Genomic DNA, 20,778 nt, shown 5'->3' on the forward strand with positions numbered 1-20,778 from the left:
AGACAGCTACAGAGTAAGGAGGAAAGAAAGATTTATAAAGAAAAGAGAAAAGGCCAAAGGAGAAATGTAGTTAAAGAGAAATGGGATAATTTAAGTTAAATTAGCTGGGTAGAAACAAGCCAAGGCCAGGTATGCATAAGTAAGAGTAAGTCTTTGTATTCATTTGGGAGTTGGGTGGTCGGACCCCAAAGGTGGAAAAAAATTCAAGAAAAAATTCCAAAAACTAAATTCTCAATCCTTGGCTAAGAGTATATGAGTTATAAGGAGGTGGGGACTAAGTGATCACTTATGTAACTATTAACACTAACAAAACACCTCACTTCCACACATATCCTGCACTGTCACCAACAAGCAACAGTGTTAGCGTCCCTGTCTCTCTGGCCTGCTGGTGGTCCCTGGAACCATGAGGAGGGTAGGGTGGAGAACCTCCTTTTCCCATGTTCATGCGCAGTATGAGAGGGAGAGATGAAGACATGAGCATGGAGACTCCCAGGAAGAGGACGGAACGATCCTTGATGACTTCTGAACTGGAGGTAGTGCCTTCTCCTGGTGTGCTGTCTCCTGATTCAACGGAAATCCATGACAGCACTGCCTGCTCTGAGAGCTTTTCTCAGGCAGATCGCCACTGTCAACAGCACTAAGTAAATATTTCCTGTACAGTAACTTCATGGGTTTTCTTTTCTTAAGCTAACATAGAAATTTAACTTAAGATACTAGTAGTATAGTAAGCACACAATATTAGCTATATTCAAAAACAAGTTTTTGAAAAGAATTAGTTTTTAATCACAGAGTATGCTTCATCGGCATACCTGCTCTATACTGTTATTTACCTGGCCATGTGTATAAGCAAGTCCACAAAAGTGCAAGCTTTGAACTCCCAATTATAGAACTAGCTAACTTATTTTTTTAATAAATGGCTCCATCTGTATCCTCTGAGACTTTTGGGGCCATGATAGTATGTTTTTGTCATCAAAATTCAAAGTGAATTTTCCCTTGGAATTCTAAGTTTTCTTTGCAAATGACTAAGCATTTGGAAACTTCTGGAACTCTGGAGTAATGTGTTATTTGATTCAAGTTGCCTGGAAGACGCTTTGTTGTTCAAAGCCTGACCCATCATTGAAAGACTGTGTGGAATCACCAGCATTCTAAACCTACTCCTTTACTCTCAACCCCAGCCTTCAGAATGATCACATGCTAAGTTTTGTTTATTTTGGAGCCTTTGGACCTGCATTTTAGCAACTGCTTCCTCCTGAGTGCTTATCTTTACCGCCCCCACCCAAAGAAAAGGCTAGCTACATCCATATATGTTCTCATAACTTGAGCTTCAAGTAAATACCACTTCTCAATCAAGGCAGCAAACTTGAACAGGTCTCAGATTAAATCGTAATTTTTAACATAGATCTATCAAGGTGCAAGGAACGTGGTACTAGAAGGCATCACCTCCTGCATCCAAGCCGTGAGCAGTATGTTCCACTCTTTCATTCGTGCCTCCTGCACGGTGGGAGCCCTTGCCTTCTGTCTTCCCACCACTTCCTTGCTCCTCTAGCGGCTTTCCTTCCTTGCATTCCATCCTAGTTCATTTCCTTGCTAGCAACATGCTAGGCACTTAATAAACACAGATTAAGTAAATAAATCAAAGAACATCATAGTTCAGATTCTAAATCCTTGAAAATGCTATTTGACTCCATAGCTTCAAAAATTACATGAAATTGACAAGGCCTAAGAATCTACCATTATGACACATGCCTTTAATCCCAGCAGTTGGGAGGCAGAAGCAGCAGATCTCTGAGTTTAAGGTCAGCCTGGTCTATAGAGTGAGTTCCAGGACAGTCAGGGTTACACAGAGAAATCCTGTCTCTAAAAACAAACCAAACAAATAAAAAAGAATCTATCATTAAACCAAATTTCTCATGTGCACAATAAACCTGTAGTTCTACAAGTACCTTGATGTTGATACTCACGGTTGATAAAACAGCAGATCATTCTCAAAAAATTATCTCTTTCTTCTTTTCTAAAAATCTAACAAAGGAATTTCTTTAAGAAAGAAAAGTTCAAGTCCTCATGGGCAAAGAGAACAGAGGATACAATGGCTAAAAAACATCCAACATCCAAAAGTTTGTTTGTTCTTTCTTTCTTTTTTCCTTTCCTTTTCATTTTTCAAGACAGGGCTTCTCTGTGTAGCTTTGGAACCTGTCCTGGCACTAGCTCTGTAGACCAGCTTGGCCTCGAACTCACAGAGATTCACTGCCTCTACCTCCTGAGCACTGGAATGAAAGGTGTGTGTCACCACTGCCTGGCTCCAACAGATTTTTGAGCAGTAAAAATGTAGATAACAGTAAAAATTGTAATAACTGACCTTGGAGAGAGTATGGAAATAGACCTTTGTCTTATTTTTAAGGAAATTATGATAGGGTCATTTTTCCTTCTTTTTAAATTGGTCATGTTTCCTCTGGTGTTGGAGACCATGAGAGTATACAGCATGTGATGACTGGTGTTCAGCAGGCCGATCCACCAGACGAGTGACTCCCTGTTGGGGAGCCCTACTTGGTACTGCCGTCGGGTCACTGACTGTAAATAACTGCTTGTCTCTGTCTGTAATTTCCTTCACAAGTCACTTCATTTCTTTGCAATAGCTTTAGGTACTCTCCCATTGCTTGCATGTTTATCTCATGAAACATTCCGTGTCCTGGGCACACGCAGATTTGTGGATGATCAAAAAGATAACTTCTCTCTACACGGTTACTCAGGTAAATAAAAACAGCTTTCCATATTACAGAGAGAAACTTGGAAGCCTGTTCTCCATCATCAGCCTTATTGACAGAGCAAGTTGGTCAGACATGCATACTCTGGACAGATCACAAACGGAACTTCCACAGATTTTACTCATGAAATTGCAGGAGTCTGGCCTTGTAGGACCTAAGCCCTTCAAAGAATGTATGGTGAACTAGGGAGAGACGGCAGGTGTCTGTCCTTATTATACCGTAGTCCTTCAAGAGCTCAATAGCGACCTATGTTGCCCTAAGCTTCCTTCACTGGCACCTCCCTGCTCTGACTCAAAATAACAACACTTTGTACCACCTTTTCATGTAAGATTTTAGAATCAGTAGATTGTTTTTGTTTAAGTCCTGAAATTCAGGTGAAAAGAAAGGGCTGTTAACTATGTCCAGATATTATTAATCACACTTAAGAAATGTTAACATAATACACATATTCTTTGCCATTTCCTTAGACCTCTCAATGGTTTAGTTTTCTCCCATCGTAACCTGTAGTGTCCCCTTTAAGAAGTAAGTGGAACCTTCACAGCTGCAGTCGACTGCAAATTAGCTGCTAAGGTTTACTATGTATCCTCACAGAGTACCTGTGTCCCTGAGAATCTGCCTTTGTAGTTTTCTTTTATTACTAACAAGTTGCTAGTGTGTGTGTGTGTGTGTGTGTGTGTGTATGTATGTGTGTGTGTGTGTGTGTGTGTGTGTGTGTGTGCGCTTGGTAATTTGTAATGGCAGAAGAGTAAAGAATATAAAAGAATAAAGAATGTAGAAAAATGAAGAAGAGAAAAAAGAATGTAAAATAATTAGAAGAAGAATGAACTGGAATAGAAATTCATAACAGAGAACTGGAATTAGAATTAGAATTGAGATAGAAGTGGAGTTAAGAAATTATAGACAATTAGGACAAGAAAATTAGAATTAAGGCAGAACAATAAAGAGGCATGACTGGAACAGAGCACATGTGAGTTCATTCTATAACCCCTTAGATAAGAAATTTTCTAAGTTCCCTTTGCTAAGCTGTAGCCTCTGACCTGAACCCTGGAGTTTTGTGAGCTGGACCCACAAGCTATCAATATTCTGGATACCTTTAAATGTTTTCCTGTTCTTATTTACCCTCTAAACATTTCTAGATACTGAATTAAATGCTTTTAAAGGGGGTGGGGCAAGGGCCAGGAAGATGGCTTGGTTGAGTGATGTGCTTGCTGTACAAATAAGAGCATCTGAGTATGGATTCCCAACACTCAAGTAGAAAGCCAGGCAAGATGGCATGATCCCAGTGTTGGGAAACAGAGATAACAGAGGCCAGTTCAATTGGTGAGCTCCCAGATCCAATCTCAAAATGATTTGATAAGGTAGAGGATCAATGAGATGGCTGAAAGTAAAGGCATTTGCTGTCAAGGCTGTTGGAGCCAACTCTGGTTTACCCTAGCATCCACATCATCAAAGGAGAGAAGTGACCTCCACAGGTTGTCCTCTGATCTCCATACTCACATTGGTGGCTGTATGTATGTGTGAGCACGTACACATGCACACATGTGCATGTACACATACACACACATAATTTAAAAATAATAAAATAAACAAAGCCTAAAGAAACCACGAATGATAGTTCAGAATACAGATATCCCTACTCCCATCCTAGGCACTGAGGAGACCAGAGCTTATATACTACCTAGAAAGAAAACTGGCAAAGTGAGTTTGTGTAATTAGCTATGATACTCACAAACACCTTGCTAGGACAGCCAGGCTTCTACTGCAAATGAACACCCTTAAGAGGAAAGGCTCTTGGGTGTCTGAAGGTCACCAGCAAACCTGAAGTCCAGCATTAACCAACAGCCCCCATGCCTAGACACTTCTATCCAGCTCCTCCGTTATTCCATTCAGGTAGGGATCTGCACTGAGAGCATCAAGTGAGGCGGGATTAACAAATGTTTGAGGAAAATCTCCAAAAACAAAAATAAGAGTGGTGAAAGAAGAAAGGTGGTTCCAGGGGAAACAGAAATCAAGCAATAAAAAAGCAGTTTCAGAGAAGGTATGTCCACAAAGTAAGTAGAATACAAAAGAGAAACAGAAAAAAATGTCTAGAATTTAAAATAAGGAACCATCAGAATTACTCAAGAATTAGAATGACCAAGTAGTCTCACACACCAGGGTAGAGGATGGGGCAGTGAAGGCCTGGGTTTTCTTCTACTTTATTAGAGGCTTGTTTTAGAATCTTTGCTGGCTACTTAATGTCAGCTCCTTTTTACTGCCTAAGTTCTTCCTTGGGAACCTTGTTGATGTTGGTATTGCAAATTTAGCAATATCTACGACAGATTTCTTAAAGACCTCCCTAATTCCCAAATCCATTCCCATTTCTTACCATGTAGCTGTTGCCACCTTAATCCAACCATTATGACATATTTGGTAGATAGATACTGCCAAAGTCTCTCAAATGTGTTTTCCTGCACCTGTGCTTTGTCCCACTACAGGGCAACCTCCCCGCAACAGCCAGAAAAATCACAAAGTATAGATGAGATCTTGATAACACCTCGCATAACCTTCCAGAGACTTCCCATTACAATTAGAATATAATTAAGCTTCTGATTCAGTGACTAACAGCTACGTAACTTCTTGAATAGTAGTATGATTGATACTAAAGAGTTAGAGCTAATAGCTAATCTTGTGAAATAGGTTTATAAATGTATCTAAAACGTCTAGGAAGTCAGGTGTAACCATAAGAATATTGCCACCATGGAAAATTATCCATCTTCCATATTCTCTATAAATGTTTGTTCAAATAGAATGATCAGGCCTCTAAAACTTTTGACCTAATAAAACGCAATCTTAATTATCTGTCCCAAATCTGTGATGACACAAATACTCTTCAAAGATGTTACTGTTATTTCCTTACCAAGTACTACTATCAACTACCAGAAACCTGACACTACAACTCTAGCAAAAACAGATATATTTCAAATAGAAATCATATTTAAATAAATTTTCATTTCTTGATCATCCCCTGAAAAATAGACATCTAAAACAAATGGAGATTTTGAGAACTTATCAGAAAGTTCTGAGTTTTACTTAACATATAAGGTGGTTAATATTACAAATAATCTAATGTTAATCCTAATATCAAAGCTAGCAATTCTGTGAGTCTTGATCATCTCAGGCAGCAGTCTTGAACCTGTTCTGGATGAAGAACTCAGACATCTGGGCCATCTATTCCTGCCAGAGATTTCTCAGGTGGTCATCCTTGATCAAAAATGATTTTTTTTAACTCTGAAGGAATCCAGAGCCTCTCGTTTTCTGAGGAAACAAAAGCAAAATCTCTTCTCCAAAGTAACATACCTTTTGACTTCAATTTTGAAGCCAAGGTATTTCAAAATACCTATCTTGGATTAATTCTGCAGCATTTATAAGCAAATATCTTTTAGCAGCTGTTGCTCTTTCCTCAGCATTCAAATACTTTAAAGAGAGCATAATAGCATACAGTATCAAGATTCTCTGTGTATTTTCCATCTTTACGTGGCTTTATTTTAACCTCTATTTCCTTTACTTTTACTTTTAACTTTTGGCTTTTTGAGACAGGTTCTCTGTATATCTTTGTCCTGGAATTCCCTCTGTAAACCAGGCTATCCTTGAACTCCCAGAGATCCATCTGTCTCTGCCTCCCCAGTGCTGGGATTAAAGGTGTGTACCACCACACCCAACTACTCTCTTTCTTTCTTTTTTTATTTCTAAGGACTTTAAACCATTTAGCAGTCTTTTTTTCTTTGAATCTCTCTTTACTGCATATCTCTCTCTTTCTGACCATGTGGGTCTTTAATCTGCTAAGGAATATGGAAAAGACAACACTCAAAAGCTCTTAAGGTATTTCAAGGTCCTTGCCAGGAAACAAGCTGCAACAGTGTTTCCATCCATAGTCAGTTAGTTTTTTAAAAAAATATCCACACAAGGGACCAGTGAGATGACCTGACAGGTTCCGGCCCGGCTGTGCAAGCCTGGCAACCTAAGTCCAGTCCTTGGGACCCACACAGCTCCCAGTTGTCCTCTCATCCCCACACCCGTGTTGCAGCACATGCATGCCCACAGTATGAACACACTCACAAAAATAAACAAATGTCAAAAAAAAAAATGAGAAGCTTAAAAAATACCATCATGGAAAACTGTACTAAAAATCATTAACAGACACTGTCTGGTGTTCACAGGTATAAATCACAAGCAAATAACAAAGAGTACAGAAGAACACAAGAAAAACTGTTGGTTTATTGATATTACAGTTAGTTTTAATAAAAAGTAAAATACAATCATTAGATCAACCATAACGACTTATAAAAACCAAAAAGTAAAAACTATCTTTAGCTCTAAAGATTCCATATACAAATTAAAAATTTAGTACCCGTCAATTATCACATCAAATGTTGACTTACTGATTGAGAAGTGCTAAGCAAAACTGTTCTGAGTTTTCTAAGAAGCTCCAGACAGAAAGGTATGCTACGTCCACAAGCTCTATCTCCGTATTTGGCACAGAGTTCCAAGGCAAAGGTTGTTCTTGGCTTTATGAACTGCCAGAGACGACGATGTGAGTGGCTGGCTCGTCACAGGCCGTTTACTCTTCTTTCCCATTCCACTCTTAACTTCTTTTGGAGGAGGCATATGAATTGGTTTCCATGGAATTGGGTTATAAAAAGTTGGTTCTGGGTATGAATTTCCACTGTAAAAACCTATAATCATTAAAAAATGAGAATGAACAATAAAATTCTTGGATCAAAGAAATCAATTATTTTTAATTGCTAAAAAATATTAAAATGGCAACAGGACAAAATATAATTGATAAACTGATATATTAACTTAAAACTTGAAGCCTGAAATGTTTTAAAAGAAATAATATTGTTCTAATATAGTACTGTGTAAACAGAGACTTCGCTTTCATTTCCTGGCCACCCAGACCCGAATAATCACACAGAAACTAATTAATTACCATCTTACATCTTAAATTAATCCATTTCTATCAATCTGTGTATCATCACAAGGCTGTGGCTTACCAGTAAGGTTCTGGCATCTTTCTCCTTCGGCAGCTACATGGCGATTCCTTGACTCTGCCTATCCTCTCTCTATATCTCTGTTCAGATTTCCCACCTGGCTTTACTCTGCTAAGCCATTGGCCAAAACGGCTTTATGCATCAACCAACAAAAGCAACACATACAAAGAAGGACATCCCACATCATCACTGTAGCAAACATTAAAAATTGTGAGAATTTGAATAATACTGTGAAAACCTATCTAAATAAAAATGTCTACAAAAGTTTTACTAGGTAATTTCTTTTATAACTCTTAAAACTTTTAGGCAAAACAAAAACAAAAAAAACCTTTATGCTTTTAATTCGGTCTTGGAAATGGCTAACTGTGTGATAGCTTCCCTTATCAGATACTAAAGTTTATATATAAAAGACTTGATATCATGTAAATGCCCACAATAAGTCAAGATTCCTACTTAGAACCACTCAGCTTCTGCATTACTGTCAAATTAGGATTCTGACTACTAGCTGGCATTCATTCTGCTAATGCACACCAAGTGTTTACAGAATGGTGACATCTGACAGCCCATGATGGGGTGCAGGGAGAACACATCGTGAATTGCCTCCACTCACTGTAGAGACAGAAATTTCTGTACTGTGTAATTTTTAACAATGATATAGACATAAAGAATGGAGACAGGAGAAGCACAGTGTTTGCTAAAAAACAAGCTGCGTATGAGAATTAAGTTCATTCAAATTCAAAAGCATTGAGATAATAATCCATTATTTTGGTAATTAACTTCTAGTCAATATCTCCATTCTCCCTTTACTATCTGGTCATTAGGTTAAAATAATTGCTTATCACCCTTTTTCCAAACAATTTTTTTTTTAAAATTTCAAGGCGTATGTCGTGCCACTGCTCAGTATCCATCCTAGATGATCCTGTGACAAGAGAGACCTAGCCCTGACAGCAGGAATGTGTCTTTCAGACACTCCCAGTCCACTTTGACTGCAAAGATATGTCAACACACACTTCACCAAGACAGTCAAAACAAAGTCTGCAGTATGTTCTAGTGTGTGAACAAAACAGAATGGGAGTATTTAATAATAAATCACTTAAACAAGTGAAGGCAGCTGTCAGCAAGGTATGAATTTCCAACATGAAGCACAAAGAAAAACATGCATTGCCATTATAATCAGACCAAGTCTAAGGGCAAACTGGGTACATTTGGTCATGTGCTGTCTAGTATTCTGCTCTTCAAAACAAGTGCACTGGACCCTGGACGCTCTGCTTTAGAGACTGGTAGAAAGAGAAACAGCAAAATGACCCTGTGAACAACCTCAGTTGAGGTTCAATGGTCCAATAAATAAAGCAATTTATTTTGGAGTCCTGGGGCCTAAGGGCAGAGTCAGGGATATGCTAAAGTACTGAGCTACACTGCCAAGTATGAGATTTTTTGTTTGCTAACATTAGAAACCATGCTTTAAAATGTAGCTTTGTGGCTTGTTAGTGGTGGCACACAACTTTAATCCCAGCACTCGGGTGGATCTCCGTGAGTTTGAGGCCAGCCTAGTCTACTCAATCCCCTCACCTCCAAAAAAAGAGAGAGAGGAAAAAAAAAGTAAGTTTGCAAACTGTAATGATAGGTGCTGGGAAAACAGGGTTATACAAGCAAAAGAATTAAACCACAACCGCTTTTCACACCTTGTACAAAAATATAAAACCAAAATGGGCCAGAGACTTTAATGTCAAACCTGAAACTTTTAAAACTGCTAGAAGAAAATGCCTACAACACGTCAGGGTACAAGCCCAGGCAAGGACTTTCCGAAAATGATGCAGCAGCACAGGAAATAATCCCAAGAATCAACAATTGGGATGACACAGAATTAAGACACGTCAGCACAGCACAGGAAACAATTACCAGAGTGAAGAAACAACAAGTGCCAACAACACAGTCTGACATGGAAAATACACAATCTTAATCTAAAAAGAATTACAAAATGAAATACCCAAAGAACAAAACATCCCATCAATAAATGGGCTGATGAAATGAAAAGGGAATTCTCTAAGTATAAATAGCCACGAGGATTTGACAGTGCTGCCAGCCAGGCTTGCTAGTGTACATCTTAATTACAGCACGTGGGAGGCAGAGGTGGGTCACCTCTGTGAGGTCTAGGCTCACAATGAGACTTGTCTCAAAAATATATAGTTTTTAAAGTTCTCAGCATCCTTAGTTTTGAAGCAATTAAGACTACTTTGAGATCTATCTTACCCTAGTCAGAATGGCTCTCATCAAGAAAACCAATGCTGGCAAGAAAACCAATGCTGGCAAGGGAGTGGGGAAAGAGGAGCCCTCTGGGGGTGGCAATGTAAACTGATACAGTCACTTCAGAAAGCAGATTGGAGGCTTCTAAAAAGGAGAGAGAGAGAGACAGAGAGAAAGAGAGAGACAAAGAGACAGACAGAGAGACAGAGAGATAGGGAGAAAAAGACAGAGAGAAGGAGACAGAGAGAGAGAGAAATAGAACTTCCATATGATCCAGCTCTGGAGTATACACCCAAAGGATTTAAAGTCAGCATACCATAGAGATACCTGTACATGAATGCTTATTGTTACATGAATGACAATAGCTAAGAAATGGAATCAGCTTAGATGTCCATCAAAAGATGAATGGATAAAGAAAATATGGTTCATATGCATAATGGAAATTTTATTCCAGCAGAAAGAAAAATGAAATCATGACCCTTTGAGGAAAATAGATAAAACTGGAAGTCATGTTAAGTGAAACAAGCTAGACTAGGAAAGGCATAAGTATCTATCTGTAAATCCTTATAAGTTCTTAGATTTAGAACTCTGTAGATGTGCAGGCTGTGTAGACATCCTGAGAGGTGATATGAGAGGGAAGGACTACATTTCAAGGGGTGGGAAAAAGACAAAACAATGGAACACTTGTAACACAGAAGAAAGAAGGAAACAGGAGCAAGGAGGGAAGAAGACCAGATGGGAACATGGTATATATGTGTGAACACCTGTGAGCCCAGGACTCAGGAAGGTGAGATACAAAAACTGGAGTTTGAGGCCAGTCTGGGCAACAAAGGAAGATTGTTTCAAAGAAACATAAACAAACAAAATGCAAAATAAAGTGTAAGTATGCAGTTTCACAACTGTTGCCTTTAAGAAATGTATTTATATATGAAATGCAGAGAATAATAAATTTACAGCACTTCTTTAGCAACACGGTTACAATATTCTAGAAAATAATTACTTTTACACATTTCTATTTCTATCAAAGAAAAAAAAACCATTTATATAGCATTTCCTCCTGCAACCATACTTAATGCAATCCACACAACATAAAAACTAACCTGTAAGCTTCCCACTGGCATAACCATAGCTCTTTGCAGCTGGACGAGGTTTATTTTTTGCATTTTCCAACCATTCCTTAAACTTCTTTTCTGCTATTTCCTTTTTCTCTTGTAATTCTGCTTGCCGTTGCTTTTCTTTTTCCTTAAAATGACAAGACCAAAGAATTCCCTGGGGTATTCTGTAACTAAATATTCCAGCCAAGTCTTAACTGTTTGTTTGTCTTCCCCTCAGTTGCTTTCTGCCCCAATGACACACTGGCCATAAAACTGAACTATGTTTCTATAATCAAAGAGCAAAAGTAAACATGATCAAGGAAGGCATTAAAGTGTCTACCAGTGAACAACAATAAGATATCAAATCCATAAAACAAAGCAATGCAAGTCTGTCTTAGAGGAACTTACAGGCAGTAAAACATCTACTAAAAAACTGTCAAAAATGGTTAAAAGCAGTAATAAAAATTTTGAACCTGGCTGATAAATATCCACAGGCTTATTAATAATTTTCAAGGAATGCCACAAATGCATATTCATTTTTGAAGCTTAAACATAAAATAACAGAAGGAAGGCTAGTTTGTGTATTTTATACTAAAACAGTGTTAACTAATTATACTTTTGTTTCTAAAGTACACATTTAAATACCAAAGTATGCATTCTGACTAGTCACTTTAATTAAAAATACCTTCTCTTTTTTCTTTTTCTCACATTCTTCAGCATTCTTTTTCTTCAACCATTCTTGGTATTTTGCTTTTGCTTTTTCTTGCAAATGTTCTTTCTCCAGCTTCTTTGCTGCTTTTTCTTCCATTTCTTTATTAATTTTTTGTTCCCTTTCTTTCCTTTCCTTCAATAAAAATGAAGAAATTTTAATTGAAGTATTTGTAATTACTTTTATAGAAGGAAGGCTCCTCAAAGCTTGGGACAGTGACTAACAGGTACTCAAGAAAGACTTTTATAAAAGCGACAATCTACTGAATTTTAGCATGGTTTCATGGGCATCCCTTGCACTCTGAATATGAATCCCACATGCACACATTTCCTCAACAGTCTGCCAGTGCAAATACTTGGATAAATCATCACTGTCAGCGAGTTACAGAGAAAAAATCCACATTGCTTGTTTGGCACCACAATCCCTACATAGATTCAAAGTCAATAGCCAGTTCACAACCGTCATCCCAACATGTAGGAAGCAAGGGTAAGACTAATATGAACTTGTTCTAAGTATTGGCTACAAAGTTAAGTTCTAGGCCAAGCTGGGCTAGAAAGTGAAATAGATTAAGTAGGGATGGGGAAGAGAGGAGAGGTTGGCAAATGAAGGCATAAAAGTCAAATCTGGTCTACAAGCCTCCTACAATTGTTTTATTAAAAACATTGCTAACACAGACAAATCAAAACAAACAAATAAGCAATCACCAGAGTGAAGAGACAGCCTGCATAATGAGGAAAAACAAATTTTACCAATTGCACATCAGACAGCTTCAAATCTAGAATCTTTAAAGAAGTGCAAAAGTGAAAAATCAAATAATAAATCCAATCAATAAATGGGCTGATGAACTCAACAGACAGCTCTCAACAGAACAAATAAAAGTGGTCAATAAATACTTGAAAACAGTTTTAAGCATCTTTAGCCATTAGGTCAATGAATTAAAACTTATTTGAGATTATCTTATTCTAGTCAAAATGGCTGTCATCAAGAAAACAAATACTGGAAAGGATGTGGGGAAAGATGAACCTTCTTTCCCCACATGGGGAATGAACCTTCCCATTCTGAGGGTGGTAATGTAAATTAGTACAGCCACTATGGAAATCAGCTTGGAGGGCTCTCAAAGGTCTTTGAGCCTATAATTCGTGATCCTAGAGAAGCCAAATAAGAAGGTGAACCTGAAGAAAATCATATAGTTATCCTCCTGGATATTGGAAGTAGACAAGATTGCCAGGCAAACTCGGGTGCACGGGGGGGGGGGGGGGTGGGGGGGTGGATGTAAGGGGAAATGGTTAGAGAGAAGGGAGAAGGGGAGGATTCAGGATAGCTTGGGGGAATGGGATGGGGGAGTGAGGAAGGATGGATATGGGCGCAGGGAAGTATATATCTCAACTAAGGGAGCCATTTTAGGGTTTACAAGAGACTTGATTCTAGAGGGGTTCCGAGGTCCAAGGAGAGGTCCCCAGATTGTTCCCTGGGCAGTAGAGGAGAGGGTGCCTGAACTGGCCTTGGCCCATAACCATACTGATGAATATTTTGTATATCACCATAGAACCTTCATCTGGCGATGGATGGAGATAGAGACAAAGACCCATATTGGAGCACTGGACTTAGCTCCCTAGGTCCACATGAGAAGCAGAAGGAGGGAGAACGTGAGCAAGGAAGTCAGAATCAGAGGGAACCTTCATCCGACGATGGATGGAGATTGAGACAGAGACCCACACTGGAGCACTGGACTGAGCCCCCAAGGTCCGAATGAGGAGCAGAAGGAGGGAGAACATGAACAAGGAAGTCAGGACCGCGAGGGGTGCGTTCATCCATTGATACAAGGGGACTGATCTAATGAGAGCTCACCAAGGCCTGCTGGACTGGGACTGAAAGAGCATGTGATCAAACCGGATTCTCTGAATGTGGCTGACATGGGGGTTGACTGAGAAGCCATTGATAATGGCACTGGGACCTGTTTCTTCTGCATGTACTGGCTGTTTGGGATCCTAGTCTGTTTGGATGCTCACCTTCCTAGACCTGGAGGGAGGGGGAAGGAACTTGAACTTCCCACAGGGCAGGAAACCCTGATTGCTCTTAGGACTGGAGAGGGAGGAGGAGAGGGAGTGGGAGGAGCGGGAAGGTATTGGGAGGAGGGGAGGAAGTGGAAATTTTTATAAATAAATAAATAAACAAACAAACTACAAACACAACTAATATGACCCAGACCTCTAGCTGCTTGGTATATACTCAGAAGACTAAGTTAAAATACCTTAGAGATACTTGTACATTCATGTGTATTGTTTCACTATTCACAATAGCTGGAAAATGGGACTAGCTTAGATGTTTGTCAAATCATGAATAGATAAAATGTGGTTCATAGACACAGTGGAATTTTTATTCTGGCATAAAGAAAAATGAAATAAAATATTTTCAGGAAGATAGAATTGGAAGTTACAAGCTAGATTTAGAAAGGCATTTATCACATGGCAACTCTACAACTCTAGATGTAAAATCAAATAGGTGTGTGTGTGTGTGTGTGTGTGTGTTTGGTGAAACTAGAAAAGGGATCATGAGGTGGGAGAAATAATCTACAGGAGGAAGAAGAAAAAGAGCAATGTCTACACCTGACATGAAACAGAAGTGGATAATATGAAGAAAGCAAAACAACCAGAATGATGTGGGATTCACCTCTGGATGCTGTGAATACCAATGGTAAATAAAGAAACTGCTTTGGGCCTATAGCAGAGCTATAGGGGAACAGAGCAAGGCATGGAAAACTAAACTGAATGCTGGGAGAAAGAAGGCGAAGTCAGAGAAAAACAATGGAGCTGCCACAAGAGACAGACGTGAGTTGTTAGCTGAAACCTTGCTGGTAGGCCACAAGCCTCATGGTAAAATATAAAATAGTAGAAATGAGTTAATACTAGATGTAAGAGCTAGCAATATGCTTAAGTGATTGGCCAAGTGGTGATTTAAATAATATTGTTTCTTTGTGATTACTTAGAGGGTGTGGGCAGCCAGAAAATGAATAAGCAGCCTCCTACAACACCAGAGGACAGGCTTAGGAGTAGAGGGAGAACAGTTAGGCAATGGGAATAAATTAAAACAAAATGCATTGACTCTACCTATGAAAACACTGTCATGAGACCCATTATTTTGTATGCTAGCTTAAAAATCAAAATAAAAGCATAAACCAGGGGCTAGATAGATGGTTCAGAGGTTAAGAGCAGTGGCTGCTCTTCCAAAGATCCTGAGTTCAATTCCCAGCAACCATATGGTGGCTCACAAATGATCTATAATGAGATCTGGTAGCCATTTCTGGTGTATAGGTATATAGAATGCAGAATCCATGCAGAATACTGTATACATAATAAATAAATAAATCTTAAAAAACAAATACAAACCATAAACATTAAAATTCAGACTTGAAGTCATGGTTTAGTGGCCAAGAGCACTAGCTATTCCTCAAGAGGACTCTGGTTCAATTTCAGAACCCACATGGTAGCACACAACTATCTGTATAAGTTTTAGGAGATCCAATTCTTTCTGCTGGCATCTGTGGGCACCAAGCATGCATGTGGTGTACAGACATATATACAGACAGAACACTCATATATATTAATAATATGTATGTGTATATTAATTTTTAAAGAACAATTAAATGGTAAAAAGTATTTGCAGCACAATATCTGCCAAGGGACTTGTGCCTGGATAAAAAGTTCCAGGGCCAGAGATCTCCCTCAAAGCCCTAGCCTGGCATATGCATATTAAATTACCCGTACTAGAGAAACAAAATCCAGAGACAGCTATGGTAGCACTGATGTGTATATAGCTGCTCAGAAGAGGAAGAGAATTGCTTGGGTGCAGGAGTTCAAAGAATACATGGACAATATGATAACCGCATTTCAAACAGATAGGAAATCCTATTTTTATACCTTTAGAAAGAGGATGAGGCTGGGGATTAAATCTAGACATTTATGAATGCTAAGTAGAAGCTAGGTCACTGAGCCAAATTTTTATATGAATAACAACTTCTTAATACATTCCCAAAACAGGCAAAAGATACACAAACCAAACAAAAGTCAACTACAAAAGAGACAGCCAAACAGGGTTACTGCTCCTCTGCATTTCTGCACTGCTGTCCTAATTCTCAGCATGATTACATTTAAGGTGGCTGAACTGAACTGAAGTCAGAATGGTGGAATCTGTATCCTACAGTATTAGTGTCCTTATATGAAAAGGAAACGATACATGTTTTGTATCCATGCAAGGAACAAAACACAACTGTTTTTTTTTTTCTGCAAACCAAACATCATGAATAGTCAAACCTGTATATCCTTTCTTCTACATTTTAGGCTCCCAAGCTATAAGAAATTTAACTTCTATGTTTAAAAAACACTAGTAAAATAAGTCTCCTAATGAGATTAATACAATAAGAAAAAATGCTAAACACCATTACATTTCATGGTGGCAAAAACAGCAATGTTAAATCACTACACATTTATTAGGGAAGGACTTAAAATAAAAACGACTGATAAGATCAAGGTTGACAAAGGCATAGAACAACTAGAACTTTCATATGTCAATAATGAGAACATAAATAATGAGAAAATGAATACAAGAATTTCAGAAAAGTTTGGTGATTTCTATAAAGTTAAAACACAGCTTCCATGTAGCCTAGTAACTGAACTCTAAAGCATCTACCTAAGACAAATGAAAACAAACATCCATTTGTGTGTGAGTACAAACTGACAACAGACCAATTTCCTCTAGCTAGTGAATGAATAAGTAATTTGTGCAGTTCCACAGGATATTAGAATAACAGGGATCAAGAATATATAAAATACTATGATAAAACTAAAAATCAAAAGAAAATTAACTCAAAGGAGTGTACACTCTATCATTTTATTTAAAGAAATTCTAGAAAAGGCAAATCTGACTTCCAGAACAGGATTAGTTTGCTGCCTTGTTGCTGGGGCCTACCTGGGGTAAGGAGCAGGGTGCTGAGTGTAAGTAGACATAGGGAACTTTCCGGAATGACAGCAATGCTCTTATCACTGACTGTAGTGCTGCTGGGTTGCTTGCACTGGTATATAGGTTTATAAAGCTTCACAAACTTACAACTGATATATTATATGGGAATTATAGCCTAAAGATAGAAGACTACAGGAGAGGTGACAGCAATGAGAATTAGACAGGATCAAGTAGATGACAGGCATGCAGAAAAATGACACCATGAATCCAGAACTCTGAATAAACATGGTAATAACAAGTTTGGAGGTAAGGAATATAAGCATACATACACTTTTTAAAAATTAGACAGGTTGTCACCAGGACCTAAAGAGAGACCAGAATGCCTGTAGACAGCAGAGGAACAGAGGATGTGTTTTCTACCCAGAGAGTGAAGCCTACTAAAGGACTTCAGCGTTTTCTAGCACACTGAATCCTATATAACCAGGCACACAAGACAGTTTACAGAAGAAAACAATGAGACTACCTACAACTTTGTGGTTGTGAACTCTGCTTCCTTTAACAGCACCTGCCCCACACAGAAGAAAGGGTGAGCAAACACCAGCTGACAGCTTGAAGGACACACTGATAGCACCACCATCAGTCAGAGGTCTCGCTGAGCTGCAGCTGGAATTCACACAAAATATCACTTGTGCTGGAGTTAAAACTCGTTTTATTTTTAAGTAACCTTAAAGCACTGAAAATAAAGTCCTTTCTTACAAAATACGTATTAACGCTAAAAACCAAGTCAAGAACAAGAACTAGCACAACAGCACATATATAAAAGGTTCAGACGAGATGTGCCCTTTGTTTAAAAAGAACTTAACAATTTACAGTTATAAGGAACCAACTTTGCTAATGGATTCATAAATTCTTTTTGTCTGATTTTCTGATAGAGTACAGTGAAACGACAGAGCCGGCAGCAGGCTAGGGCTGAGCGAGCCTGAAGCTGAGGCAGCAGGGGACCACACACCATGAAATGTAAACAGAGAAGCAAATCCTAGACGCCAGACTGGAAAAGAAGCAGGAGAGTGTCTTTCCAAACAGAGGTAAGTGTAGGGAGGGCTGGAAAAAGAAACTCAGTAGTTTTAAAAGAAAAAAAAAAAAACAGTGGGGAGCAGGAGGAGAAGGAGAAGAAGAAATGAAAAACAAAAGAGCCATCAATTATTCCTTAACAGGTACAAGTTTGCTATAGAATACTGGTTAAATACAATTTTTCAGGGTTTATTTTTAACTAGTTCTCAACCTTCTGGAACAGCAATTTTATCAGGGCAAGCTTCTTCGTCACTTTGCTCCTCACCAAAAAAAAAAAAAAGGAAAAAGTAAAGGAATTATTTTTCCCCCAATAATTGGATTAGATCTTCTATCACGAACTAAAACAGCAAGTATATCATTGCTCTGTCAGTATTTCCTCTATTCTTTTTAAAAAATATTTATTTATTTATTTATTATGTATACAATATCCTTTCTGTGTGTACGCCTGCAGGCCAGACCCCATTACAGATCGTTGTGAGCCACCATGTGGTTGCTGGGAATTGAACTCAGGTCCTTTGGAAGAGCAGGCAATGCTCTTAACCTCTGAACCATCTCTCCAGCCCTATTTCCTCTATTCTTAGACAAATAATAACTATGCATGATTGGCATGGCAAAATTAGCTTAAAGGAGTTGAATACAAGAGAGGCTTCCAGGTGAGAACACAGCACTCTGCACAGGTACAACTATTCTGACTGATAGCTATGAACTTCTAAAGAGCATCACCCAAAGTTTTGTTCCAGTCACATACTTATGTTGATCTTGGCATTTATTCACAGAGAATACCTTTTGTTATATTACGGAAGAAGCAAGCAAACAAAATCTACAAATGACTTCTGAAGGAAGGCGGAAATTTGCAGATATACACAACTAACCAATTCCTTCTGATACTCACACCCACCAGCAGCTATTGGTCCTCTTAGTAATACAACTGGGCATGAAAGTTAACAGTAAGGACAGAATTATAATTAAACATTTTAAATCTACGTCTTACAAATTAAATATTTGTTTCAATTCATAAAAGTAGATTATAATCAGCACCATTATAAACAAATAACTACAAAACAAATTTACAATAACATTTTGTTCATTTATTCTACCCCCACCCCACCCCCCCCCACCCCCACCGCCCCGCCATTTGACTGCTTGTAAGCTTGCTTGTTGAACAGTGAACTCAGGGCCTACATACTCAGGCAAGCATTCTATTACTGAAATACACCCCCAGCCCCAGTAGCTTAAAACTTTCTGATATATGATCCAACACAAGTGTGTATTAAATTGAAATAGGATTAGGAGTACACAGCTCAGTGGTTCAGTGCTAGCTTAACACACAGCCTTGGGTTCAATTTTTAGGGCCTAATTTTTATTTTAAAAATAATAACAAAAAAAATGAAAGGCGAGCTGGGAATGTAACTGTATAGTACAACACTTGCCTAGCATTCATGAGGCCCAGGGATTTATACACACATAACATAACACATACACATACAAAAGAAAGAATATAACTATTAGTTTATTGAATAAAAAGCTCATATATTATAAGCAAAGATTATGCTAAATCTAATAATGGATCAAAATAATTCATGTTTTAAAGGATCTTGAAAATAAAAGAGAAGTGAAGGCGTGTATATAATATAAAAAAGCTTTTCTGACAAATACAGGTATACACAGGGAAAATATATAGCAAAGTCACTAACAGGGCCGCAAATTTATCAGATTCATAAGAAAGAATTTCAAGCTGGACAGTGATGGAACACACCTTTAATCCCAGTACTCGGAAGACAGAGGCAGGTGGATCTCTGTGAGTTTGAAGTCAGCCTGACCTACAGAGTGAGTTCCAGGTCAGCCAGAGCTGATACAGAAAGAAATCCTATCTCGAAAAATCAAGGAAGAAAAAAAAAAAAGAAAGAAGAAAATAAAAGAAAGGAAAGGAAAAAAAAAAGAATTTCTACCATATCAAAGGAGCGTCTATCTTGATGAGGTAGTATGTACAGGAAGAATGTGCTGATCCCGGAAGCCTTGATTATTCTAAGAAAATCCCAATGCCAGGTGGGAGAGGCCTTCAAACTGTACAGATTATACTCACCAGAGAAGGATGCTAAGACCCTTTTGTTGAAGACACCACACACTTTGGTTGTGGAAACCAAGAAGCTATACCAGAAGTGAGGTGGAAGTGTCCTCCCTGCTGTCTAAGCCTCACAGTGCTAAAAGTTGCTCTGCAAGCAACTGGGCGAGAAAAGTCAGTAAGGGCCCTCCCAAGTACAAGTCTTTACATGCTACATTACTAACTTGTCAGGTAAGATGCGCTTACTAGCTTGGTAGTGACACAACTGTTATCAGGGAAACAAACTTATTTTATACTGTATCTGAGGCTTGCTCTATAAGAGAGAGCTGTGGACCTGGTCAAAGGCCTATGGCTGGAAAGTTCATAGGCACTGGGGATGAGCCCATGACTTCTGTCTTATTAAGTAGACATGTTATCAAACTAACTCTTAAATATCTATGCTCATAGTCTTCAGCCTTCATCCAAAAAGATTTCTCTCTGTAGCTAACAGCGGTTAAGGTACCATTCACTAGTCAAAATGCTGAGGACAAATGACGGAATGCTCAGCATTAAACAAGATACCATATACATGCACAGGGAACACTGAGCCAGAGCTGAAAAGGATGTAAGAGGTGAACCATAGTTAGGAGGGTTATGAAATGTTGTCTTATGAGCACAGGACGGCTGTGACATGCATGTACTCACAGCAGCCGTGGTTGCCTGCATACAGTCCATACAAGACTAAACCAGTAATAGATGAGGGCAGGGTTCATGAGGCCTGTCTCACCCTGCCCCAGGGAACTAAGAGCAGTCAAAGGACGCTGGAAGAGAGGAAATCATTATTCAATGATAGCAACTGGCTAGTTAC

General features: G+C 38.6%; 1 protein-coding gene across 1 annotated transcript in view; it reads right to left on the reverse strand.

Moving 5' to 3' along the window:
* Positions 1-6,989: 6,989 nt before the first annotated feature.
* The window catches only part of Ccdc34 (coiled-coil domain containing 34), a 28,809-nt gene continuing 15,020 nt past the window's right edge, over positions 6,990-20,778 (reverse strand). Inside the window, exons 4-6 of the mRNA XM_048443711.3 lie at positions 11,819-11,977; positions 11,140-11,281; positions 6,990-7,477 (exon numbers count right to left, since the gene is read on the reverse strand). Coding sequence (XP_048299668.1) covers positions 7,263-7,477; positions 11,140-11,281; positions 11,819-11,977 — 516 coding nt within the window. The 3' untranslated portion in view covers positions 6,990-7,262. The remainder of the gene's footprint in view (positions 7,478-11,139; positions 11,282-11,818; positions 11,978-20,778) is intronic.

The sequence above is a fragment of the Myodes glareolus genome, chromosome 10 (assembly GCF_982192425.1).
Source record: "Myodes glareolus chromosome 10, mMyoGla1.1, whole genome shotgun sequence".
Classification (NCBI taxonomy): Eukaryota; Metazoa; Chordata; class Mammalia; order Rodentia; family Cricetidae; genus Myodes; species Myodes glareolus.